The 27,608-nt window shown below is 40.5% G+C and overlaps 2 protein-coding genes across 9 annotated transcripts in view; one reads left to right on the plus strand and one right to left on the minus strand.

Annotated features, from left to right (window-relative positions):
- LOC132858830 (NACHT, LRR and PYD domains-containing protein 12-like) overlaps window positions 1-15,237 on the minus strand; it is a 291,009-nt gene extending 275,772 nt beyond the window's left edge. For 5 of the 6 annotated variants that reach the window (XM_060889337.1, XM_060889339.1, XM_060889341.1 and 2 more), the window contains exons 1-7: window positions 15,112-15,237; window positions 14,287-14,418; window positions 13,496-13,612; window positions 12,788-12,838; window positions 10,777-12,561; window positions 3,197-3,391; window positions 1,013-1,186 (exon numbers count right to left, since the gene is read on the minus strand). In XM_060889337.1, coding sequence (XP_060745320.1) covers window positions 1,013-1,186; window positions 3,197-3,391; window positions 10,777-12,561; window positions 12,788-12,838; window positions 13,496-13,612; window positions 14,287-14,339 — 2,375 coding nt within the window. In that variant the 5' untranslated portion in view covers window positions 14,340-14,418; window positions 15,112-15,237. The remainder of the gene's footprint in view (window positions 1-1,012; window positions 1,187-3,196; window positions 3,392-10,776; window positions 12,562-12,787; window positions 12,839-13,495; window positions 13,613-14,286; window positions 14,419-15,111) is intronic. The other variant, XM_060889340.1, reaches the window with a different exon arrangement.
- A 29-nt stretch (window positions 15,238-15,266) lies between these two features.
- LOC132858865 (uncharacterized) lies at window positions 15,267-27,608 on the plus strand. Of its 3 annotated transcripts, none has more exons than XM_060889402.1 (19): window positions 15,267-15,326; window positions 16,701-16,848; window positions 17,007-17,083; window positions 17,202-17,372; window positions 17,831-17,923; window positions 18,056-18,224; window positions 18,403-18,527; window positions 23,095-23,193; window positions 23,627-23,859; window positions 23,954-24,132; window positions 24,216-24,309; window positions 24,468-24,812; window positions 25,024-25,141; window positions 25,219-25,310; window positions 25,402-25,519; window positions 25,818-25,934; window positions 26,322-26,513; window positions 26,786-26,938; window positions 27,388-27,608. In XM_060889402.1, the coding sequence occupies exons 10-19, from the start codon at window positions 24,074-24,076 to the stop codon at window positions 27,588-27,590; spliced, it is 1,491 nt and encodes a 496-aa protein (XP_060745385.1). In that variant the 5' UTR covers window positions 15,267-15,326; window positions 16,701-16,848; window positions 17,007-17,083; window positions 17,202-17,372; window positions 17,831-17,923; window positions 18,056-18,224; window positions 18,403-18,527; window positions 23,095-23,193; window positions 23,627-23,859; window positions 23,954-24,073; the 3' UTR covers window positions 27,591-27,608. The 3 variants fall into 3 exon arrangements, with proteins under 3 accessions (XP_060745385.1, XP_060745387.1, XP_060745386.1); XM_060889404.1 differs by having other exon boundaries at window positions 27,394-27,608; XM_060889403.1 differs by lacking the exon at window positions 23,095-23,193.

Consider the following 27,608-nt stretch of genomic DNA (forward strand, 5'->3'; position numbering starts at 1 on the left):
TAACAGAAATATTATAAAAATTCATCTTTCTGAGACACAATCTGTCTGATCATGATGGATGACTTGTTCTAAGACTTCACCCAGTCTGTTGGCCAAAACTTTGGAGAGTAATTTATAATCTCTGAATAACAAACTCAGCAGTCTCCAGTTTTTAATATCATTTAGGTCAGGTGTAGATCCCCTTCAGAGAGGGCTTTTAGTACTGGGGGAATATTGTTACTCTCTTGTGGTCCTCACTAAAGCTGATAGACTTGTGTTTCTAACAAAAACCTTGACAACACAAATGTATAGTACAAATACTGGGTTAGTGTAATGTATAGTGTAGATATAGTTCTTTCACCTCTGAATCATTCTGTTTTCTACAGTGGAGTCTTATTACAATTTAATTTTATTCTAACAGTTAGAGTGTAAACAGACCCACTTGTACACTGAACAGAATTTTACATGTTCTTTTATTTCAATACAGAGAACTTCTTTATGTCTCTTCTGTTTATAACACGTTTTACTGACCTGTCTGTAAAAAATTCATAAGTAAAAATAATTGAAATAAAAAAGCTGATAGCTGACAGATAACTGACTCTTGATGATCATTTTAACCTTCATCATGCAGCCCTTCTGCCCCCTGATGGAAGGTAAATCCATCAATTCTAAATTCTGAAAGTGTGAGCTGATCAGAGCCTCTTGTGTAATTTTAGTCTCCAAGATCTATTTATTTCCATAATTTCCATGTCAGTGCTGCATTTAAACCCTGCAGCTCACACAGTACATTTAAGTTTGCGTCCCAGCTCCAGTTTGTGTGATTAGTTCCAATGTTTTAGTCAATTTCACAGTAATTTCAGACGCATTGCAGTCACATCAGAGTCTGTGAGAAATCATCAGTGTGCAGTGAAAAGAAACAATCTTCCTCCTAAGGACATTGATGATAAACCTGAAACTTCTGCTTCAGTCTCACTATTAGAGAACGTGTCTTACTGAGGAACAGGTCATGTGACTCTCAGAGAGATGATCTTACCTCAGTATCTCCAGTTTACAGTGAGGATTCTCCAGTACAGCAGAGAGTATCTTCACTCCTGAGTCTCCTAGTTTATTCTCAGACAGATCCAGTTCTCTCAGGTGTGAGGGGTTTGATTTTAGAGCTGAAGTCAGAGCAGCACAGTCTTCATCTGAGACACCACAATTACACAACCTGTAGAGAGACACAATGACACACTCTTCATCAACAGATTTTTATTAAATAAAGTATTATTAACACTGAACAAAACATTACTGTCAGATTGTGAACAGTGGGTGGGCCTGGGTTAAACAGGGTGGGCACAGGTTTGAGAAGAAACTTACATAACTGTAAAAAGAGGACAATGAGCTGAAAGAGATCTGTTCATTTATCAGTTGTTTATGCAACACACACACACACACACACACACACACACACACACACACACACAGCTGCACCATTCAATAGGATTGTGTCACCTGTCAACATTAGCGTGTATGGACACTTAATATTGTGTACATAACATTTTAAGTCTATCAGTTCAGACACAGGATATTTTTTATTTACACATTTAGGCTATGATGTTAAATCATGAAGGAAAATCTAACTAATGATATTAGATAATTATTGTTTTAAAATAACAGAAATCACACAAATTGTTTTAGCTGAGATTTATTTTCAGTCTAAGAGGAGATCCATTATAACTGTCTGATTATTATTTAGTTTGGTGATATTTAAAATTATTTTATTTAGTGATGATTTTAACAGAATAGTCAGAATGAACCACCACCACATCATATATTATTAAATAAATTCATTCAGTGTTTTAATTGGAGTTAAAATGACTGTGTTGGTGTTGCCCCATGTACTCCTAAACCAACTGCAGTTCTGTTCTTCAGCTAACAGATGAGTCCAATCTCCACTCTGACACTGTTCTCCAGTGTAAACACAAACTGAAACACATTTCATCTTATTATATCCTCTGATTACAGTTTAGGAGTTTCAGGGGTAAAGACACAGTTGCCCCTTTTCCACCGAGGCACTTTGAGTGCTGGTTCGGAGCCAGAGCCTAATTTAGAACCAGTTCTTTCTTTTTTGACAGCCAAAGCACTGGCTCTGAACCAGGAAAAGTGGTTCTTAAGTAGCACCAAAACGTTGCTGGTCTAGACTTAAGAACCGCTTGTGTCAGGGGCTGTGGGCGGGGCTACTGTTAGCGCATTTGATAATATACCTTAAGTATACTAATGTTTAATACACTTTTCTTTACCGCAATATGATACATTATCAGCACACATGATAGTAAGTAGCTACATGCTAAGGCTAACTTTTTTCTGTGTTAATGATAAAACAACGTTATGTACTTTCTCGATAACAACCTCCGTTTATACAAATTACATGGAGCTGCAAGTACACGTTGGATTCGCCGCGTTTGGGTGTTAATGTAGATTCACAAAGCCATGAGCATTAACAGTAAAGCAACATCCACCATTGTTGATGTGTTTGCCGCAGCTATGCTAACGTTGCTGTGTAACGTGACACGTATACAGTGACGTCAGACTCGGCTCTGTGACGGCTCTCTAGCCGGTGGAAAGGCAAACCAGTTCTTAGAAGGTTCACCAGTGGAACCAACTTTGAACCAGGACCAGTGCTAGCTCTGAACCAGCACCCGGTTCTTTTTGGTGGAAAAGGGGCAAGTGTGGTGTCTGTTTCAGAGAAGATAAATTCTTTATTACACTAGTCTGTTACACGACTACACACCACACAGAAATGTTACTGAGCAACATTACTCAATAAAGCTTGTTAAAGCAGCAGCTCCTAATGAGTGAGAACTGGGGTTTATTAATAATTCTAACATTATAACAGAGTTTATGTAGTTGGACCAGGACACCAAATGGATGGGACCAGGACCCTGGAGCTTCACCAGTTATATTATTTACATTTATTGATATTAAGTTTTTCTTGAGCTGCAAAAGTTTTGCTGGCGTTAAAAATAATGACTCAGGATTTTTAGAATTGTTCTCTTATTTACTCATTTATTTATATCTTTACTGCATAAGTGATTCTGAAGAGAAATTGTTACAACATTCAGAACAAATATATTAGTCTTTAAGTAATAGTGTTACAGAACATTTCAGGTGAAAAACAACACTGTACATAACTGCTGCTTTTAGTGAGTTATTGTGACTCTCAGAGAGATGATCTTACCCCAGTGTCTCCAGTTTACAGTGAGGATTCTCCAGTACAGCAGAGAGAATCATCACTCCTGAGTTTCCTAGTTTATTCTCAGACAGATTCAGTGTTTTCACAGTCAGATGAAGTTCTCTCAGTTTGTAGGTTTCTGATCTGAGCCCTGAGACCAGAGGTGACCAACTTTCCACTCCAAGTGAATCACAGCTGATACTAAAGGCAATAAAATAAACATAATGAACTTATTAAAATTAATGTAATGAAATTACTCAAAGCTTTCACTGAACATTCTCATTTTTCTAAATACTGAAAATACAAACACCAGTTAGACAATATGGTTAAAGTGACACTGCAGTCAACATCTACATGTTGAGTTCATTAAAATGGGTAAAGTTAGTGTTGAACTACAGCTAATTAGCTAGTATCTAGTGTATGGTATCCCCTGTCCTGTATAATATGGGATTGACTTGTATTAAAAAAGACAAAGATCTCACATTAAACATTACATAATGTAACACTGACATTCAAACAATAATTCGACATCATAGAAGAGGAAAATGGCCAAATGACCAAAGGTGTATGATGTATGTAATGAACTAGTGAACTAGTGATCACTCAGAGAGTAAAACCATGTGCTCTTGAAACTTGTTTTCTTTTACTTCTTATTTATAGGTCATGAGCAGTGGACTATGGCCAGAAATTCCAAAAGTGATGTGATGTGAACAAACAACCGATACTGGACTAATTATTATAGGAACAAATTCACTTTAAAACAACACTTTTAACATATTATTACTAGTAAATCTGTTCTCTATTACTTTAAGGTTTTATTTAAGTATAACAGAACAATACTATCTCTTAGTACAATTATTAATAAACACGGCATTATCTTCCACTGTTATGCTGATGACACACAGCTATATGTTTCAGCTCAGTCAGATGTGAGACACCAGTTTAAAAAGAAGATTGTGTGAAGGACATTAGACAGTGGATGCTTACTAGCTTCCTCCTGCTTAACTCTGACAGACAGAAGTTCTTGTACTAGGACCACAGGCAGACAGAAATCAAGCTTTGCGTTAGTTCTCCATATATTCGAGCTGAAAGGAAAGTCTGAATATGCTTTAAACTTATGGTTAATCGATATGGCGTGCATGTTTGCGTATAAGGGGGTGTTTTGAGTCGGAAGTGACCTTAGGGCTGCCGTGTTGTACAGTCTGTTATGCTATGCTACGCTACGTTATGCTATGTTATGTCATGTTATGTTACGCTATGTTCTAAGATAAGATATACATTTATTCGTCCCACAATGGGGCAATTTCTCTGTTTCAGCAGCAAAGAGAGAGAAATATTGCACACAGGCACGTTTTCCAAAAAAAAAAAAAAAAAAAAAATTTGCATCTGTTGTGAAAATATTTGTTATCATTATTGCAGTTAAACAGTAATCCAACGTGTAATTATGATGACTGGTTCACTGGAGCAGCTTTGATTGTAAATTACGCTATGCTACGTAATGCTATGCTATGTAATGCTATGCTACGTAATGCTATGCCTCGCTATACTATGCTTTGATGTCACGGTATTTTATGCTAGGTCATGCTATGCCTCTCTAGGCTACGTTATGTTATGCTAGGTTATGCTATGCTAGGTTATGCTATACCTTTCTAGGCTATGTTATGTTACATTATGTTACCCTATGCCGTGCTAGGCTATGTTATGTTACGTTATGTTATGCTAGGTTATGCTATGCCTTGCTAGGCTATGTAAATTTACGCCAGGTTATGCCATGCCCTGCTAGTCTATGTTACCTTACGTTATGTCATGCTATGTTATGTTACATTATGTCATGCTATGCCTTTCTAGGCTATGTTATGTTACGTTATTTTAGGCTATGCCTTGCAAGGCTATGTTATGCTACGTTATGTTATGCCATGCTTTGCTAGGCTATGTTATGTTACGTTATGTTAGGCCATGTTATGTTATGTTATGCTATACTGTCATGCTATATCATGCTAGGTATGTTATTCCTTGCGATGTTATGCTACGTTGTGCTACGCCACGTTATGCTATGCTATGCTTTTTATGATAGGTCAAGCTTCGCTTTGCTATGCTTTGCCACGCCATTAAACTTTTAATCGTAGACTTGTCAGCTCCTTATAACAACGGACATGTTCCAAGCATTAATAGCTTGTTATCCTCTCTGCAAATATGCCGCCATCCGCTAAGCTCAGGGTGATGCTTCCCCTGCTGCACTATAGCTGAGTGGATGTACAACATGCTTGTTGCAAAGAAAACCTAGGGTGACGCTTCCCCCGAACCCTGATCGTCGATTAGCTGGATGTACTAGCTTTCATACTGCAACATAGTTTTCTTTCCTCTGGATGTTGAATTCAAGCTGCATGAGAGACCAGAGTTCCTATAGGATGCATGCTCCCCTACCTGTACCTGCACTTATATACAACATGCTTGTTTATATCGCTGCCGCAGGGGCACATTATGCTCCCCCCTTTTGCCTCACACTTTGCTTTAACTGACTATAGCAACGTGCTCGTCGCAAATATGCCGACATTTGCTCAGCCCAGGATGACTCTCCTCCGATCTTCGATCAGTTCCGGACTTACTGTACCAGCTTCTACTGCAACAGTTATGTTGGGGTTTTCCCTTGGCACATGGTTTTGTTTTGGGGGTCTATTCTATTTTCAGTTGCTGCAAATGCATGCGCATGGACGGGCACGTGGATTCCTGCCCAGAACAGAACCATACCGCCAACACTAACTGTATGCTATCATCTAATAAATTCTCATTTGACAAAGTGGTCCTGACAGAAGTAATATTTCTGATTACAGAGTAAATCTGGATGGTCATCATCTGCAGCAGTAAAAGACCTTGTGATTATTGATACTGGTCTCTCATTTGAAGCCCACATAAATAATATCACAAGGGTAGCCTTCTTTCATCTCAGAAATATTGCTAAAATAAGAACTATGATGTCATTACATGATGCAGAAACACTAGTTCATGAATTTTTACCTCTAGGTTGGATTATTGTAATGCTTTACAGTCTGGATGTTCCAGTAGAAGTATAAACAAGCTCCAGTTAGTCCAGAACACAGCACCTAGAGTCCTAACTAGAACCAGAAGACATGAACATATCACCCTTACATTAACCTCATTACATTGAAATGTAAGAAATGTTAGACTAATGAATGTTAAGTTGCAGCACAGACACCTGTTGACTTTAAGATAAATCACTGCTCAGGTGATCAAAACCTCCATCACATACAACACTTTCCAGAACTGCAGCAGCTCAGACAATCAGAACCAGTGAAGAAATTATTAATGATGAGGTTGTTTGTGTAATATACTGTTTAAATCATGTTTATAAAAACTCAATGTAACAATGATCAGGTCCTTCCTTTCTCATGCTTCACGGGGAGTGTTGTCCTGTTGTACAGCAGTACAAGTAAATTGTGAACCTTTTTACTCTTGTCTGTGATTCTCTCAACACTTCCACAACATGAGCCACTTGGTTATAATCTGACCAAAAGTAACTATAGAGAATTCTGTTTAGGAATCAGACTGACATTAGCTAAAATCATATCATGCAGTGTTATAGATTAGCATTAAAGGGAGTACTTTTCAGCTGAATGAACACTTTTTGACATGAGCGTTATCACACAGGTTCATGCTAAATTTAGCGACAATAATCTGTTAGAATCCTTTCAATCTGGATTCTGTACTAAACACAGTATGGAAACAGCTTTATTGAAGGTCAATAATGATCTCCTGATGGCTGCTGATGCTGAACTTTTAAAAATTGTCATAGTCTGCCTGCTCACTTGGGTGTGGAGCGGCCACTTCCGGGGCGGCAGTCATCTTGGCTGTGGCACTTCCGGGTTAATGCCATTTTATACTACGCCACACTATTTAAGCACTCTGACTGCTGACGCTCTTTGCCAGATTGTCTCATCATTTTTTTGTTGCTACCACTCGTGTATGCCTTTCCTTTCTTGTAAGTTTCACTTTCATTTTTACGGATTACCGTGTTGGATTTCAGCCGGAAGTGTTCATTAATGTTGGATTATGTATTTCTGCGTTTGTCGGCCAGAGACCTTTTTTGTATTACCATTCGTTTCATTCTGGAAATCAGCCCTACTTTTGGATATCTTGGTTGGATTAATTTTTTTTGTTTTTTGCTTCTGTGGACTAGAGATCTTGTTGGATTATTCATTTGTTTTCTTGGAGATTTTTGCTGTTTAATTGACTCGCTCTACTGAATTTTTCTGTCAGGTCAGTTTTTTTCACCAAAACCACTCATGAACTCATTCAGCATGTTGGCTCTCTCTCCAGTCCTGCTGCCTCAGCCCCCACACCACTTGAAAGTCCTCTAGTCATGACCCCGGTCCAAGAGCCACATCTGCTACCCCCAGAATGCTTCAGTGGTGAATCAGGATTGTGTTCGCTGCTCGGGAGCTAGGACCAGATGGATTGCAAAATGCAAATGGACTGGATGATCTCATCGATCTCGCCACTCGATTCGACTGAAGGATATGGGAGTGAAGGGCTGAGAGAACTGGGCATCGAGACTGAAGCTTTGAAATGTGCACTTGCCGTAGATCATCTTGACTTGACTTGACTAGACTCTTGAGATGGACATTTTCTCCATCAGTCCACTCATCGCACCAAGCTGCTCAAAGTCACCATAGCAGAGAATCATCACGAGAGGCTGTTATTTCTGGTCATTGCTTCCCCTCAGACACCTGGCATGTTGGGCTTCCCTTGGCTTTGCCAACACAATCCTCATCTGGATTGGAGCAGTGGGTGTGTCCTCAAGTGGGGTACCCATTGTCAATCTCACTGTCTCCGGCCTCCTGCACCCAGTTCCTCCTCTTACCCCAATGATTCTCCGGACCTCAGCTCAGTGCCTTCAGTTTACCATACTTCAAGAGGGTTTTCAGTAAAGCACAGGCCTCCTCCTTACCCCCTCACCGACCATTCGATTGCGCCATTGATCTCCTTCCCAGGACTTCTCCTCCTCTTGGTCCTCTATTCTAATGTCCCGGCGGTGTTTCAGGCACTGGTAAACGACGTGCTGTGGGAGATGCTAAACCAGTATGTCTTTGTTTATCTTAATAATATACTCATCTTTTCCTGCTCTAAGGAGGAACATCAAGTGCATGTCCAGACCGTGCTGCAACGCTTGCTCGAGAATCATTTGTTTGTGAAGGCTGAGAAGTGCGAGTTTCATGTCACCCAGACCACCTTCCTGGGGTTTGTTCTTTCAGTAGGCAGCATCCAGATGTATCTGGTTCATATTACGGCGGTCAAAGAGTGGCCACATCTGAGGTTGCGCAAGGAGCTTCAGAGGTTCTTACGGTTTGCCAACTTTTACCGGAGGTTTATACGGGGCTTCATTGCGGTAGCCACCCCCTTCATCGGCTCACCTCCACTCTTCAGACCTTTACCTGGAACTCAGAGGCCGAGCTGGCTTTTAATAGGCTCAAGGAACTCTTCACCTCTGCCTCCATATTGACTCTACCTGATCCAGCCCTCCAGTTTATCGTGGAAGTGGATGCTTCTAATCAGGAAGTAGGAGCCATTCTCTCTCAGAGATCATCCAAGGACAATCGGGTGCACCCTTGTGCCTTCTTCTCTCACCATCTCACCCCGACAGAATGGAACTATGCCATTGGGTACCGGGTGCTTCTGGCTGTGAAGCTCGCCCTTGTGGATTGGCATCACTGGTTGGAGGGGGTGAATCAACCTTTCATTGTTTGGACCGACCACCGCAACTTGGAATATCTCAGAACGGCCAAATGCCTGAAACCACGCCAAGCTTGCTGGAGTCTCCTCTTCAGTTGTTTAAACTTCACCTTGTCCTATCGCCCAAGAGCCAAGAACAGTAAACCTGATGCTCTTTCACGCATACACTCCCCAGAAGAGGAAGATTTTAGCACCAAATGTTCTTCCCACATCATTGACCGTTCGGATTCTTCAAATGGACATTGAGAGGAGGGTCCGTCAGGCCACATCTGGGCAAGCCACTCCCAGCAATTGTCCTGCAAACAGACTTTTCATTCCTAATAGTTTATGCTCCCAGGTTCTCCAGCAGTGTAATTGCTCGCCTTTGTTTTGTCAGCCTGGTGTGTCCCACACCTTGGCGACCATTCAACAGCATTTCTGGTGGCCCACCTTCCCCCGGGATGTCCGCCAGTTTGTGGGGGCATGCACTGCCTGTGCTCAACACAAGAGCCTTCATACTCTACCTGCTGGGTTCCTTCGTCCTCTTCCTTTCCCTCAACTACCGTAGTCTCACATTGCCGTGGATTTTATTACTGGATTAACCCTCCCAGATAGCCAGACCACCATCCTCTCTGTAATGGATCAGTTCTCTAAGATGATGCGCTTTATATCTTTGCCCAAGCTCCCTTACTGCCAGGGAAACTGCTCTGCTCCTCCTCCAACACGTCTTTTGAATGCATGGCTTGCATAGGGACATAGTCTCTGATTGAGGACCCCAGTTTACATCTGGATTTTGGCGAGAGATTTGTCGGCTACTGGGAGCCTCAGTCAGACTGTCATCTGGATTCCACCCCCAGACCAATTATCAGGTCAGTTTTTTTCTGTGGATTCCTGTAACCGCATTATTTTGTTGGGGAACATATTTTTTGGGATGTTATTTCTGTTTAGCCCTGTGACTGCTACTATCCCTTGTCTTCTCTATATTAAACCTATTTGATTGGGAATCGTATGCGTTCTGCATTTTTGGGTCCAGTCCCCCCTGCTACCTGACAACAATTCTTGTCCTGTTAGATTTGAGTGCAGCCTTTGATACGGTTTCACACATTAAAGTAATGTGGTATATAAAATATGGTATATATTTTATATGTCCTCTAAACTTGACTCTGCTCTTGCACACTCCTGTCTCACCAATTGATGCTTAAATAAAATAAACCCTTGGTTTTCCTCCAACTTTTTCAAAATTCTCAAAGGTTCTCCTTATTGGTTCAAAATCTACCCTGTCCAAGTCCAACAGTCTTTTCTTTATATTGATGCTTCCTCCTGCCTCTAGAGTCTTCCGTCTCTGTCTTTAATTATTATTATTATTATTATTATTATTATTATTATTATTATTATTATTATTAAAATGTTTCCTCTAATGAGTAGAAGTATTTGCAAAGTCAGCTTTCTATGACAGACCATTTCCAACTCACAAATAAAACCTAAATAATGAAGAAAAACATTTTGGGGATTAGAATTTTTCATTACTGCAGTAAACATGGATCTTTATGTTTGGTACACAGGTGTGTTAAATATACATCAAACATCCAACATAAAACCAGCATTAACCAGATATTAAAATAAGTTGTAATTATGAAACTTCAAAACTCTCTTAAATGTAATCACCTGCTTCTACATGTTTAATAGCTGCCATTCAGTATAATTCATTTATTAATGCAGTTTTATTCCCTAATTTATCTATTTACATTAACCCCACTCTGTATCACCTTCAGGTCAGAACATCCCAAAGTCCATATTTGAGTGTGTTCAGTTTCTCTCTAACACTGTAACAGTATATAGATATATTCAGGTTTACTTACATTGCTTTACTGGATGCTGTAATCACAGGCATCATCTTCAGAACAACATCTTCTGTTATGTTATCTGAATTGGTATATTTACTCAGGTCAAATTCATCCAGCTCCTGTGCTGATGTCAGTAACACAAACACCAGAGCAGACAGCTGTGAAGAAGAAAGTTTACTTTGTTTTCCAGATTTCAGGTAGAGTTGGATTTCCTCCACTAGAGAATTATCACTCAGTTCATTCAGACAGTGGAACAGATTAATGGATTTCTCTGTAGGAAGATCTTCACTGATAATCTCCTTAATGTACTGAACGGTTTCCTCTGTGCCCCTGGAGCTACTTCCTGTCTGTATTACTAAAGCATGTAAGAGTTTCTGATTGGACTCCAGTGAGAGACCCAGAAGGAAGCGAAGGAAAAGGTCCAGATGTCCAGTCTGACTTTCTAAAGTCTGAGCTACTGCAATCTTGTGTACATGTGATATAGTATTTTTTTTCATCCACCTGTTAGAATCTTGATTGTGAATAAGAACATTTCTCTTCTCTTTCATGAAGGTCAGTTGCACATACAGAGCTGCGAGATACTCCTGAACACTCAGATGAACAAAGCAGTACACTTTACTCTGGTGAAGTCCAAACTCCTCTCTGAAGATCTGAGTACACACACCTGAGTACACTGCTGCTTCTCTCACATCAATACCACACTCTCTCAGGTCTTCATCATAGAAGATCAGGTTCCCTTTCTTCAGCTGCTGAAAAGCCAGTTGTCCCAGTTTAAGAAGCATTTCTTCATCACTCTCCTGCTTCTTTGAGTATTTTTCTCTTATGATGTTTGTCTGAATGATGAGGAAGTGTGTGTACATTTGAGTCAGAGTCTTGGGGATCTCTCCACTCTCTGCTTCACCCAACATTCTCTCTAGAACAATGGCAGAAATCCAGCAGAAGACTGGGATGTGACACATGATGTAGAGGCTTCTTAATGACTTCAGGTGTGTGATGATGTTATTGGCCAGGCTCTGATGACTGATCCTCTTCCTGAAGTACTCCTCCTTCTGTGGGTCATTGAACCCTCGTACATCTGTGACTCGATCCACACACTCAGAGGGGATTTGATCAGCTGCTGCAGGTCTGGAGGTGATCCAGATGAGAGCAGAGGGAAGCAGATTACCTTTGATCAGGTTTATCAGCAGCACAGGCACTGATGCTGATTCAGTTACATCACACACACTTACTGTGTTCCGGAAATCTAGAGGAAAACGACACTCGTCCAATCCGTCAAAAATGAACATAACCTTTTCCAAACTGAACATTTCTGTTTCTTTTGTTTCCTTAAAAAAGACATGAAGGAGCTCCATCAGACTCAGTGTCTGGCCCGTCATCAAGTTTAGCTCTCTGAAAGGAAGTGGAAATATGAGGTGGACGTCCTGATTTGCTTTCCCTTCAGCCCAGTCCAGTATGAACTTCTGCACAGAGACTGTTTTTCCGATGCCAGCGACTCCCTTTGTCAGCACAGTTCTGATGGGTTTGTCTTGTTCAGATAAAGGCTTAAAGATGTCATTGCATTTGATTGGTGTTTCCTCTTTTGTTGTTCTCCTGGATTCTGCCTCGATCTGTCTCACCTCATGTTCATTATTGACTACTCCACTGTCTCCCTCTGTGATGTAGAGCTCTGTGTAGATCTCATTCAGGAGTGTTTGTGTTCCCAGGTTCATTATCACTCCATTCAAACACTGAAACTTCTTCATCAGATTTAATTGGAAGTTTTTCTGAAATTCATTTAAAGCAGCAGATTCTGGGTCGTGCCTGTGATATGGAGATCAGATGTGTTGAGACATGGACTTTAATGATTAGACATTAAGATGACTATTTTCTGACTGGTCACCACATATAGGTCTTTATGATGTTTTCACTGTGTTTTCCTTCATCTACTGTATGTTTTCTATAATCTAATCACTCTGTAGTTAATAACAGCAGAGAGGTTTATAATATCAGTGTGTCAGTGTCACAGTCATGTTGGTTTCTATCTTACCCTGTATCTGTGATCTTCATTTCTCTTCTGTTTCCTGTCTTCTGTAGATCACTGTGAATGAAAATTGTAGTTGATAATTTCATCAATTCACACTACAGTAGTGGTAGTTTTCTCTGTACTTAATACCACATGGCTATGGAACATTATGAAACTGCAGAAAAATCTCTGTTCCTATTTTAACTCTAGTTATTCTAGGTTTATTTCTGTGTGTCTGTTGGGGTGTGACTGAATCCATCACTCTGAATGAACAGGTAATGTGTTCTAAACAGATACAAATACAGATACATTTTCTAAGAAATCATGTCAGAAAGGTTCACAGGTATAAAATCACTAACTATAACCAGTATAACACTACATCCTGTATGTGGCACCAGTCCATCACACATACAGTAGGGGCAATTAATCTTCACGAGTCCACCTACTGGTATGTGTTTGTGAGGTGGGAGGAAACTAGAGAACCTGAAGGAAACCTACATGGAGAAGGAGGGAACATGTGAAACTCCACACAGACAGCCACTGGGGACCCTGGAACTGTGAGGCAGCAACATGTGTTTCATCAAAATAGCATTTATTTAAGAATAAAATAGGTTTAGACTGCAATGACCATCATAATCAGTATTTTAGCATTTAGTTTGTAATCCTGTTTATCTAGTTAAATTTCCCTTAAGTGTGACTTTAGCAGTGACATTAACAGTGAGGAGACGTTACCTGTGTAGAAGTGATGAGTCTCCATCTTTAAACCCAGGAGGAAGACTCATAGACCAGTCACTCTTCATGGAGATACAGCTGTGTGTTGGTGATTCTGATAACTTTCTCTGGAGTTTACTGTACAACATTATATACAGTCATTTAGTCATTTAGGCCATCCTTAAAAATATTCTTGTTTGCCGTAACCCGACCGACCCTGTCAATTTAGAACCGACTCAATTATTTATTTATTTTTTTGCTTTAAGTCTGACCTACTTGCCGGTTGTAAATTTGCGTTAATACCAACTTTTTTTTTTACTCTTCAAACAACTAATACAAAAGCAATAAAATAATATTAACGGGTTCGGGCACCATAATACATCTAAAATAAGCATCAAAATAAGGTTTGCAATGATGCGACCGAAGGCACAGGATGAAGACCCAGTCAGTGACGTCACGATATGTTAACTTTTTTTAAAGTCATACCTACGTAATCACCATCACCAAAATTGTACTTTTTTTTTTTTAAACATTGAAACTTGAAAAAAAAATAGACCTACCTACCGACCCTTTTTTTTTTTTTTTTTTTTTTTTCTGTTACTGCAAACCAAAATATTTTTAAGGATGGCCTTATATAAACTCTTTATTTTACTTACATTACACAATACATTTTTACTGTGAATTAGTGACTGTTAGATGTGTATAGTTATATACTGTAATAGTAAAACATTTGGTTAAATCATTTCATATTTACTAATAATAATTTTGATGTGAATATTTAATGACTAGAACACAAGGATGTTGTAAATTACCGGTTGTTTGATGGTGTAGAAACATTATCTGTGTCCAGATCAGGAGTCTCCATCTTTAAATATTAGTAAAGTTTACACAAACACACAGCTGAGTCCTGAAGAGTCTGATATATGATGGAATCTATCACACTCCTAGAAAACACACAAACAAATGTGCACAATCATTTTCACATCTTTATTCTTAAAGAAAAATGCTGCTCCTTTAGTTTAAAATATCCTGTTTTTATAGTATTGAGTGATCGGTGACACAAGGACTGAACTCTCACATTCTCATCACCATTCAGTTACTGTATTTCAGTGTTTTATCATGATCAGAGTCACACGCGCGCGCGCACACACACACACACACACACACACACACACACACACACACACACACACATTCTGATCAGTTATTTCAGTGTTTTATTTGTTTTACTGAGACGAGAATAGAACACTGAAATACACACAGACTCAGACTGATAAAACTAGGATTCCCCAAACAGTGTAATGTTTAATTCCCCGTAAAGTGAAGAGAGGAAGCTGAAAGGTCTGTACAGTACCAGGGCTTTCAAGTGTCACGCACTGAGCGTGACAGACCCTCATTTCAGTTTTTTGTCACGCTCCCCCACCACACATTGTATTTCTCACGCAGAAAAATCATATATTTAATTTGCTGCACCGCTGTCTCTATGGAACCAGGCAGGAATCAAACGCGTCTCCCCTGTTACCCTTGCCTGTCTTCAAAACTTGAGAGCCCTGCAGTACATACGTCATGCTACATTTAATATACAATATATCCACATTCTCCTAACACAAAGTCCATCAAATAATCAAATAACTTACCTTTAGTCAACAGGCCTTGTCCTGACATTAATATCACAGTTTCTGCTGCTGATAAACATGTTTTAACTTTTACAAACGCTTCACAAAATGGAGTCGATTCGGAGGGAGAAACACTTTCACTTTCGGAAGAAAGAGTCATGTGTCTTTCAGGGTTGAGTCGACTCTTTGAACCGGCTCTTTTGGTGAACGTAGGAAATGGATTGACAAATGTAAAGGTGAGTAAAAGTGCAATAAAAAGTGGTGTAATACTGTAAGATTCAATGAACAAGTTAATATACATGTAGATTAGTCTGAGCTTATTATGAAGTGTGATGAGTGATTAGAGTGATTGAGATATTTGTCTGTTAGTGTAAAACCTTTGGACTGGAAGTGTAAGTATATATTTTAATGATATCCATATGGCCTTAAAATGTCTTTTCATTGCTTCCCAGCCCACTACATCAATTTCAGACCCATTCCCACAGATTGTTGTGTTTTGTCACTTCAGGGTTTGTTTTGATGATTATTTAAAGGTGTGATATGTTCTGTAGTTTACACTAGTTAACCTTGTTCACTAAAATGTCTCCTCACCATATGACCGGAGTTTTACTGTTTTTCAGGTAAACACAATGAATTTCACAACATCTGCCCTTAACTGACGGGCTGTTTAACCCGAGTTCAGCGATACAATTCAGATATTTAATAACTTTCATTCGCTGTCAGACTGCAGATCTTCGAATTATACATATTGTATATTTCAATTGCACAATTTCACACTTGCACATCTGTGTGATGTTATGTCTGATAACATTATTAGTTCCGGTTTGCTTGTTTCCCGACCGGACGTTAGATGATGGAACACCGGAGATATAAGCAACATGCGGTACTGAAGAGTGCTAACGAGTTATCAATAAACGTTGCGTTAATGACGAAGCTCGTGTCTTTTATTTGGATAAAAACATAACAATCTGTACATACAAATTGCCTATATTTGTATATGTATATTTTAATTGCACATTTCAACCTGTACATATGTACATACAATTTTGCCTATATAGTATATGTCATTCTGTTACAATGTGGCGCTTCTGTCACTAAAACAAATTCTCGCATGCGAAAACATGCCTGGTAATAAAGCTCTTTCTGATTCTGATTCCACTGCGCCCCCTGCTGTTTGTGGCTGGAGCTGCAGAGGTTTCTTGTTTGTCTCTCTCTGTCTCTCTGTGTACCTGGCCTGTACCACTACACACGCTGCCCCCTTCCTTCTTTCACATAATGGTATGATCCTAGTCGCTCCTCGCATGTGATTGGCCGCATGGTGTGCCCATCAAAATAAAGTCCTGCCTCCGCCTGCGTGGATTGAACGGTCTGTACGGCTGAAGATTCGACTCTCGACGGGAGTCGGCTCTTCACGTTCGCTAGAAAGAATCGACCCCTTTTTTTTTATCTTTCACACCAGTCCTCAGTAAATCTCAGCATAGTCTCCAAAAGTGTTTGTGTGTTTGTTCATTGTTCTTTAGTACTGTTCAGTCTCCCTGAATTCGCTGTCAGTCCTCAACATGTCTGAATGTGTGTGTAAAAGTCAATCCCAGTCACATGGTGTATTTCAGGATTGTCTGAGTGAGGATGAGGAGAAGAATCAGACGGACAAGGTGTCCGGTGCTCCTGTGGATAGAGAGAGCTCCAACCTGGAGGAGCGAGTGAGGGAGCTGGAGGAACTGCTCTGTGAGACACAGCGAGTGTGAGAGAAACAACAAGGTGTGTTAGAAGAAACTCACTGTACAGCTATTGAGAAAAGAAGCTCATATTCAGTAGCTAGAAATATGACGAGCATGTGTTGTGTCTGTGAGGAAAATATAAATATGAGAAGCACAACTTGGAATCTGACTGTATTGTTAAACCCCTGTGTGTTGTAGGATGGTGAGCGAGCAGAGGAGGCTTACAGCATCCTGCAGTCCCAGTATGAAGAGACATTAATGATGAGTTAATAATGGTATTAACCTTTTTCCTCTCAAAAGGTTTTTGAAACTGTTCTGATGAGCAACATGTTGTACTCTGGAGTGTCTGAATGTGTAGATGTAAATAACATGCTTCTGTTATTGAATTTCCAGGTCTCTCTGCCTGAAGCTTAGAGGAAATACAAGCAAGCGATGAAGACGAATGCCCAGCTGGAGAAGGAGAAGTCCAAGCTGATGTCCAGGGTGGACACACTGCAAGGCTCAATGCAGCAGCTGGGTCACCTTCTGTGTGAGACACGCACAGAGTGTATTGAGGCAAAGAGGGTGAGTGAGAAAATCCTTAAACACTTCCTTTAGTAATAATGTGAGGAAGCTTGACTTTCATGCTACATAGCAAGTTACTTCACAGGCTTTATTTAACTGAGTGAAATAAAAACAGTGGTGACTCAAGCAGTTAAAGCTCTGGGTTGTTGATCAGAGGATTGGGGTTCAAGCTCCACTACTGCTAAGCTGTCACAGTTCCCCCTTGAGCAAGGCCCTTAACCCTCTCTGCCTCAGGGCTGCTGTATCATAGCTGACCCTGTGCTCTGACCCCAAGCTCCAAAGTTGTGATATGCAAAGAAAGATTTTCATTGTGCTGTAAAGTATATGTGACAAAATGAAGGTGGCTTCTTCTATTAAAAAACTGTATTTTTAATTATTGTTAATCAGGAAGTGGCCTGTTGTCAGTGAGCATTAAGCACTAACATGTGAACTTCTTTTTCACCATGGCTGTGTTTCAGAAATATGAAGTAGAGCAGAAAATCTGCAAATATGTGCAGAACAAACTTGACGAGAAGAAGGCAAAGCGTAAGGAGAAGCTCATGACACTAAGGGTATGTTTTTCCTCTCATGTGTTCTTGTCCACAAACCTTTTCAGGCGGTTCTGACAGTCGACACCTCGAACATGTCTGAATGTGTGTGTAACAGTAAACAAAGCCAAACAGCTTCAGTTGTTACATTTCCAGGAGTCTAACTGCAGTCAAGGAGAAATATGAGGAAGCGATGGTGTACATAAGCCAAGTGGAAGACGAGAACTCCAGTCTGAGGTCTGATGTGGAAACTCTACAAGACTCAGTGCAGGAGTTGGACAGAGAGCTCGCTGTGTCCCGGATAACGTGTAAAGAGATAACAAGAGTAAGTTCATTTAGAAATAATAGATCATAAAGTCATGATGAGTTACTCCACAGGTTATATGTAGTTTAATAAAATAAACAAACGTTTAGTTTAAGATGCTAGTGTTTATTGTGAATAGAGTTAACACATTGTAGATGTGAACATTTATCTGTTCTTTTTGTTCATGGCTGTGTTTTAGGAATGTGATGGAGCAAAACAGCAGCTGAGGATCCTGCAGTCCGAGTGCAGTGAGATGAAGGTACAGTGGAGGTGATGGAGAAGAAGCTCGCTGAGACATGCAGGACGTGTGAAGACCTAAGGAGGGTAAGAGAGAACATCCTTGTATTTAGCTTTAGAAATAATATGAGGACACTTAACATTCATGCTGCATGATAAGTTGCACCATCAGCTACAGTACCATGACCTCTTTTCTTCTTCTTTTTTTTTTTAATACACACAACATACGCACAACATACGTATTGTATGCACTCATTGGCTTAACACATAGTCCTTGAATCTCACCGGTGGCCTAATAACTCGGCCACTTCTGGTTTGACGTATCTGTGGAGGAGAAGAAGATTGCACACACGCAGTCTCATCAGCACCGGTAGGAGCGACCGGGGTGCTGTCTATCTCATCCTCAAGACTGTCCGGTTCAGTGTACACCTGAACGTCGCTAGGTGTCTTCCTTAGGTGTCTCCTGTTGCGTCTGTACTGTTGTCCTGAAGATGTCACTACGTCGTAGGAACGCGGTTCAGCACGCGTCGCCATGACAACAGCAGGACGCCATCCTCGTTCAGTTTGCATGTGAACAGTCCCACCCGACGACAGCAACGGAAGTTTCTTTGTGCCTCTGTTGTAATAAGCACGCTGTCTTCTTTGGAGGTCCTGAAGAGTAGAATGTGCATTAGTTGGTACTGCAGGTTGGAGCACTGTGCTTGAGCTGGGTAAAGTGCTGCTCAGGACCCTGCCCATAAGCAGTTGTGCAGGAGAATAACCCATACCTGTGACGGGTGTGTTCCTGAGAGTTAGAAGTGCTAGAAATGGGTCAGTGTTGGTTTGTTTGGCCTTCTTTAACAGATGCTTAACAGTCTTCACAGTTCTCTCCGCCAGGCCATTTGACTGCGCATAGCCTGGGCTGGAGTGAGTGAGCTTAATTCCCCATGCTGTGGCGAACTTTCTCATGTCTTGGCTTGCAAAAGGCATATGGTCGCACACAATCTCTTTAGGTATACCCATTCTGGCAAATATCGATTTCATCTTGTTAACAACTGTTTGTGTCGTCTTGTCACTGATGTTTTGTACTTCCGGGTATTTGGAAAAATAATCCACAACCAGAAGAAATGAGTGACCATTGATTTCAAATATGTCAGCTCCTACTTTCAGCCAAGGAAGCTCTGGGATTTCATGTGAGATCATCGGCTCCCTCTGATGGCGAGGCTGGAACTGCTGGCAAGTTGCACATGACTCCACCATTTTCTCAATGTCTCTTGTCATACCTGGCCAATACCAGTGTACTCTGGCTAGAGCTTTGGTGCATTGCATACCTTGATGTGCCGCATGCAGCCTCTGTAACATGTCTGACCTCATTTTACTCGGTAGAATAATTCTGTCTCCCGCAAACATTATTCCTTCTCTTATTGACACCGAGTGTCTAATAGGCCAGTATTGTGTCACTTTTCTGTCAACTTGTTTTCTGTGATGTGGCCAACCGTGCCTGTGAATGTCCAGCAATATTTGTAATATGACGTCGTTTTGTGTCTCATGCTTTAACTGCATCAGAGTCTCTGGGCTCAAGGCCTCTGTTGGCTCAAGGGCATAGATCACTTTTTCATCAAATATATCATCCTGTCTCTGTTGCTCATGTGTCGTTGCTCGTGAGAGTGTGTCTGCTATTAGTAGCTCTCTGCCTGGCGTGTAGATTACATTCAGGTCGTAGCGTTGCAGCTGAAGTAGCATCCGCTGAAGTCTGGACGGAGCTGTTCCAAGTGGCTTTCTTAAGATTGCTTCCAAAGGCTTGTGATCCGACTGCACGTTGACCTTGACTCCATAGGCGTATTGATGAAAACGTTTCACTGAAAACACAATAGCCAGAAGCTCCTTCTCTATCTGTGCATAGTTTTTCTCTGTGTCAGTTAGAGCTCTGGATGCATAGGCGATAGGATGTCCCTCTTGCATTAGACATGCGCCTAGACCGTCCTTGGATGCATCTGCTTGTATCACGACAGCTTTCTTTGGGTCAAAGAATTTAAGAACAGGGGCTGTTACGAGCGCATTTTTTAGGTTCTTTACGGCTTCCTCATGTTCATGTTGCTATTGCCATACACTGTCCTTTCTCAGCAGTTGTCTCAGCGGCGCTGTGGCTGTCGCTTCTCCGGGTATGTATTGTGCGAGATACTTGATCATCCCAAGCATGCGTTGCAGTGCAGGTCTGTCTGTGGGGGATGGCATGTCTACTATTGCCTTAACTTTTGCAGCGTCCACCTTGACACCCTCTGATGTCACAAAATGACCCATATATTTGACACTGTTCACCTTGTATTGGATTTTCTCTTTGTTAAATTTGACATTAGCTTCGTTTGCTCTCGTCATCACTTTTTGCAGAATTTCGTCGTGTTCATTTTCTGTGGATGCAGCGATAATCATGTCATCAGCAATTATATGAACACCTGTGATGTCCCCAAATGTCTCACAGTTGCGCTGCTGAAAAACTTCACTCGCCGACTTAATTCCAAATGGTAGGCGCTTAAACCTATAGCGCCCCCATGGTGTGTTGAAAGTGCACAATAGTGACGACTCCTTGTCGAGCTTTATTTGCCAATAGCCGTCCTTCTCATCCAGCACTGTGAAGATTTTCTTACCAGCAAGTTTGCACAACACCTCATCTGCTGTGGGAATTGAGTAATGCTGTCTCAAAATGGCCTTATTTAAGTCTGTAGGATCTAGGCAAACCCTCAGCTTCTTCTTGTCTTTCTTTTCAGTGACCACAAGACTATTGACCCATGTTGTTGGCTCAGTCACCTGTTCAATAACATCAGCTTTTAACAGGTCATCAAGTGTGTCTCTCAGTCTATCCATAACTGCCAGTGGTACTTTCCTGCAGCCATGTATGACAGGAGTGACTGTAGGATCAATGTGGATGTGATGTTCTCCTGAGAACTCACCAAGTCCTTCAAAGACACTTGCATGTTGCTTTAGCAGCTCGTCTTTTGTAGTTGGGTACTTGACTGCGAGCGTATCAATGTCCATCCTTTTTATTAGACCTAATGCTTCACATGCATCCTTGCCTAGGATAGCCATGTCTGAGTGGTTTGACACATAAAACAGCAGGTTGGATTTGGTTTGAGCATTGGAGCACTCCAGTGAGATTGTTCCCTCCGGTTTCAGTTTAACTCCACCGTACGCCACCAACACTGTATTTGTCGGTTTCAGTTGCAGGTTTACTCGTTTTTCATGCTTGACTTTTCTCATCAGTGTTTTGTACACAGCCTGCGGTAGTACATTTGTTTCTGCTCCTGTGCCTAACTTGAACTTAACCGACATGCTTCCTACATCTATGTCAGCATACCAGGAATTGTCTCTTTTAGCGCGTAGGTGGTCTATGTTCACTGTCCCAATGAAAAGTGAATCTATTTCTGAGCTCAAATTATGCATTTTCATCGTATGTGTTGCTTTTGTAGACTCACACATCTTTGCGTAGTGATTGAGCTTACCACACTTTCGGCACAAGACTCCAAATGCTGGGCAAAGCCTTGTTTGATGTGACTTTCCACATTTCCTGCACACTTGACCCTTTACTTTCTTGCTGTCACTTTGTACTTGTGGTTTTCTTCCTTGTTTCCACTGTTGACTGTCTTTGGACTTGTTCACCGCATGTATTGCTCTTTCTTGTGTTGTAGTACTCATTGCTTGTATTTGTGCTTTGGCAGTCTCCGCTGCTCTGCAGATGTCAATCGCTCTCTCAAGCGTGAGATCAGACTCTCTTAACAGTCTTTCTTTGAGCCGTGTATCATTCAAGCTGAATACAATCTTGTCTCTGATCATGTCGTTTTCTGATGCACCGAATTCACAGTCCTTGCTTTTCTGTCTCAACTCAGTCACATATTTCTCAATGGCAACTGACTCTGCCATGGGATGAGCCCAAAACTGATGTCTTTCAAACACAGTGTTTTTCTTTGGCTGGCAATATGTTTTGAATGCATATAAAATATCATCCACTGTTAGCTCTGCTTCATCCGCCTGTGCAACATTTAGTGTGTTGTATACATCTAGAGCGTCCTCTCCGAGTGCATGCAGTAAGATAGCCACCTGTACTTTAGCTTCCTTTTCTGCAGCACCACTTGCAGTCATGTATATTTGGAAGCGTTGTTCCTATCTTCTCCAGTTTTCGCTTATATTGCCTGCTAACATGAGCGGGGACGGTAGTTTAAACTGATCAATCTCTTTACCGCTTCCAAGCGTAGCTGCCTGCTCGCTCCCGCTAGCGTAGCCGTTAGCAAAAGTCCGTGGCTAACTCCGGCAAACAAAAAAAAATAAAATCGGCGCACTGGACCACTTCTGACACCATGTAGTATTTTCGTTTTGCAATTACATATATGTATGACATGCATTGAGGTGAGAGGAATTAAAACGGGCAAGTAGACTGTTTACTCTTTATTTAACAACCGCCGTGCCGGCCACAACCTTCATCAGTCAAACTCACCTATCCAGAACCACACACTCCCAGGAAATCCCTCCGCCTCTAAGCGGGCACTATTTAACATAAGTATATGTGCGCTGCACAATATACTACACAAGGTACATTCTCATGAAAGTCTTAATTTTGCTGTTCATGTGTTTCAGCAGCCAGTTACAGATAATCAAAATTAGTGGTTTTCTTTCTTTTTGCCAGCTTGCATTTTGCCAACTGTGAAGGTGCCAGACTGCTCCTGTGAAGGCACAAGCTTCACTGTATTACCAGGCAAACCAGTGATTTTGATTACCATCAATGGTAAAAACAATATACACTATTTAGAATTCTATTTTAGATTTGATGTTTTTCACACTGGTGTGCTGTGACATTGTGCCCGTCAACACCCATGGTATTGACATTAACTGGAACAAATACAGTCATCTTTTTTATTTTTGTCCTCTGGAAACAAAAAAAAATAGTTAGCTGTTGCAAAGCAGTAACATCCTTTGCCTGCTTCCAGGATGAAGTCCAATCGACACAGCTGTTTGGAATTTGGTGAATTAGACAAATGTAAACAATGTAGGTGTGATACTCAAGAAGTATGAGTGCTATACTGGGATTATAGGAACTTAAGCAATGTCTCTCAACCATTCACAATGTGCAGAATGAACTGTTGTAAAATAAATTATGTGGTAAATGTTTATTTATTTATAAATGTTTATTTGTTTATTTATTACTTTTTTGTTCCAAGGGCGTTTTGACTTGCATCAGCCACTATATGAATGTCAAACATGCCAGCAGCAGTGGACTCCTGATTCGAAGGACCTCCTTAGGAGTGGATATTGGCCAGCCTCTGTCAGCAATTCAACGCTGTATACACTGGACCTCCTGAGCTCCTTTCAGGAGCTCAAGGTCATCGCTCCAGGATTCTCCAGACAAGCCTTTGCAAAGCTGCTGGAGCATCGGACTAAGTGTGGAGGAAGAGTAAGTGTAATTGTTATTACTGTTATTAATTATAACATGTCTTTCCATAAGCAGACAACATCACAAATACTATTTCTTTCTATATATCTTCCAGAATGGACATATCAACGGCGATGCACTGCAGCGGAGCTTTTTGGAGTTTTCCTACGCTTCTTTTGAAGAAGACCAGCTCTGCTGTAGTGCACCTTTCACCTGCCCAGCCTGCACGCCGGAAATGTTGGCTGTTTCCGCCGATGGGAACAGAAAGCTATATCGCTTTCACCGAAACACAAGGTGGTTTTTGTTTCAGTCTTTTTATTGATTTATTTATTTTATATATGTAATGGATGGATTCTCTATTTTTCTTTCTTTCTCAGCTCTGATGATCCTAGTTTTTTTGAAGGGCTCTTTGTGGCTGAAGACAGTGTGGTGTCTACATTTGTCGACACCATACAGAAAGCAGTGAGAAATGCAAGTATTTATCTTAATTTAACCTTGTGTCCGTCCTTGATTTCCTCCCCACTTCAACTACTTCTGCCTACCAAGTACTCTAAAATCAAATTGAGAGAATAAATGCTATATATTGTAAGACACCATTGCTTTTATTTGATTTGTTGTTTGTGTCATAGACACAGGGAAGAGGCGCATGTGGGGACTCCCAGTGGACAGCAGCGAGGGAGACGTCAAGGAAGGCTTCCAAATTGGATGAAGAGGGGATGGAGGTTGCTGTGTGTCGCCATGGGTTTCTTCTGAAGGCCCTTAATATGTACAGAGGGGAGATATTTGCCTACCCCCTGTATCTTCAAAAGGAGCTTATGCCAGCCAAGGCAAAATTCTTTGCTATGGATGTGGCTTGCAAATATTGGCCATACTTGGAGAAAGCTGCTCGAGTCCTTCCTGCCCTTCAGGAGCTCAACGAAATGAAACCCTTCCTCAGCATAATGCATGCTCGAGCCCATGCTACAAAGTGTGAGGTATGTATAATATATTTGCATCATATGTACATTTGTAATGTTTACACGCACATTAATAATATGAAATGAAAAGGCTACTATACTAGGTAGCCTTTTTGCTTTACAATTTCTTGTACAGATTGTAGAGCATTTTGAGGCAATTTGTGATATAGGGATATATAAATAAAATTGACTTGAATTGATTTGAATTTCTTCCACCCTTTACTAACAGATTAAATGGAGTGGTAGGAACCAGGAAGGAGCAGGAACAACAGCCGGAGAGGAGGTGGAGCAAGTGAACAGCTACCTGTCACGTTGTGCCCTGACTACCAAATATATGTCCAAAGCAGGTGATCAGAGTGTTTGCAAAATTCCTAAATACTTTTATTAGATTAAGCATCATAACCTCATTATTTGCTTTCAACAGCACGGGTGGACATGGTTACTTTGCACGCAGTGGGGTGGAACCACAAAAAAAGTCTCTCTCTACATCAGGCACTTTCCACAAGATATGTGAAGGTAAGTCTACTGTTAATTGTTTTGCGAGTCCTTTTGTTGTGTGCACTTGGCAAGTTTTAATCCTGCTTATTGTATTAACACTGTTTATCAGACTTGTCAGAGACTCCAGGATGAGACTGCAAGGCTAGATGAACTCAAAACAGAGCTACACTGCACAGATGAATTGGTGTCACAGTGGCTCTCTGATGTGAAGGAATGGGCAGCTGATGGTAAGCATGACCAAATAAAAGAAACAACAAATTTCCTTTTTACTACTATTTGAAATTTTAAGTTTGATTGATCATCGCTGGATTACAACAGTTGGTGACATCACCTGCCACCAAAGACCACCATCCAATGTTATGCCACATATATATGTCTGGTTTATTTTATGTTCCAGTTTCCCTGCAGGAAATGCACATACCAAGTTCAATGAAGTTGGATTCAAATGAGTTTTATGTATAAATTCAAACACTGAAACAGTTCTGTGTTTTAACAGTGAATTTGTTTTCACTATTAATTCTACAGAGACACCAGATACATCTCATGCCAGTCAAGGCACCACACACAGAGGACTTCAGCAGTCAATTGAGGGGCTTTACCTTAGTGTGAGGCAGCGGAAGCAAACCCTCTACCGCCAGAATGGTATAAATGTATAATATAAAAATTGATAAAATCAAGCTACTGTACTGTATGCATCCTACTCAACCAACAAATACATAGAAATACAAATAGTATTATACTTTTTATTTATTCATTTATTTATTTTTAAGAAAGTAATTACATAAAGTGTGTGTATATAAAGTAATGCTATATATATATAATCATTCTTACCAATAGATCACCCTAAATGTTACACACTACACCTTTTGAGTTACCGGTTTGCCAAAGTAAATTAGAATTTTCACATGCTTCAGTTTTCAGTTACCAGTTTTGCAGTACTGCAGTTTTGCTTTCATATTTTGGGAGCTATATAATTTTTTCTTATTGATCAGTCACAAACTTCTATCCCTGTACTTCATGTTTTTGTAGACAGCAGCAAGTTTCGCCATCGCCTTCGAAGGAAGCTGGCAGAAGACAAAAAGCTCCTCCTTCAGGAGATCCAGAAATACAATGGTCTTGTACAAGACTCTGCCACAAACATAGATGTAGCTACTGTGGAGCATTCCCTTAATGGAGAGAGCAATGTGTCTCAAATATGGCCATGGGAGGTTCATGGCAGTGGTATGTCAGTTTCCAGAAGCTTCTCACGAATTTATTTACAGTTCTGCTGTATAGACTATACTGAAAAAACACACAAACTAAATGAATATTACAACAATCAATGTTACATGCATGCAACATATTGAGTGTTGTAATATTCATTTAGTTTGTGTGTTTTTTCAGTTTTTTTTATTATGTATCAACTTGAAAAGGTACATTTATAGTTAAAAAACATTGCAATGCCATTATGCAAGATTGTCTCATGCATACATACAACTGTTATTGATTCTTAGCCAACATTTCAATCAAGAAGCAATTGCATGACCAAGTGATGTTGGAGATGCGACTGCAAGAGGAAAAAAGCATTTTGGTTCTGGAGATGGCACAACACTGCACATGGTTGCAGAGCCTGGCAGTGGTTCTCAAGAACAAGATGACTGAGGAGGGTAAGTTGAATAAAACCGCTATCCATTTAAAGTATGAATTTCAAATGGAAAAAAATAAATAAACATTATCAGTCTCAGCCACACAATTTGAATGGAGTAGAAGGGTTATTGCTCTTTTTGCCACAAATGGGGATTATAATTTGCGATGGTAACAAGTCAGTAAGGTTTTAAAGCGTTTCACATTTGCTTGATAGATTTGTTGTATTTGTTGTACTGTGGCTGTTACATAAAAGGAGAAATTAACAAAAGAATTTTGAATATTGAATTCAGCATCATCAAACACACCTATTTCTATTACCATGGCAACGATACACATTAAAATATGCCAACCATCCTGGTATGTAGATTTGAATGGATGAAATCTTTTAAGTCCATTGAAGTTCTTTGGCCTCATTAAGCAATCTTAACAAGCAGTTTGTCTTTTAATGTAATCTCCTTTGTATTTTGAGATGTAGACAAGGGAAATGAGGGACTTTGCTGTCTCTTAAGAAGACGACTGTCAGAGGTGTCAGAACGGTTGCAAGTTGTCCTCCAACAGTACAAGACTGCTTTAGGTCCTGAGGCCTCTGTCCTTCTACATGTTGAAGCAGAAGATCCAAGTGGCTTCAGTAGTCCAGACACCAGTGAGGATGAAGAGGAAAACACAGTTTAGGTATTTTATTTGTTCATA

This window comes from Tachysurus vachellii, chromosome 16 (assembly GCF_030014155.1).
Source record: "Tachysurus vachellii isolate PV-2020 chromosome 16, HZAU_Pvac_v1, whole genome shotgun sequence".
Classification (NCBI taxonomy): Eukaryota; Metazoa; Chordata; class Actinopteri; order Siluriformes; family Bagridae; genus Tachysurus; species Tachysurus vachellii.

Excerpts from the sequence above, each read along its gene's own strand:
- LOC132858865 (XM_060889402.1), top strand. The coding sequence starts at position 24,074 with ATGTTGGCTGTTTCCGCCGATGGGAACAGAAAGCTATATCGCTTTCAC. Across the intron at positions 24,310-24,467 it reads TACAGAAAGCAGTGAGAAAT|ACACAGGGAAGAGGCGCATG; the intron begins GCAAGTATTTAT and ends TTTGTGTCATAG. Across the intron at positions 25,142-25,218 it reads CAAATATATGTCCAAAGCAG|CACGGGTGGACATGGTTACT; the intron begins GTGATCAGAGTG and ends TGCTTTCAACAG.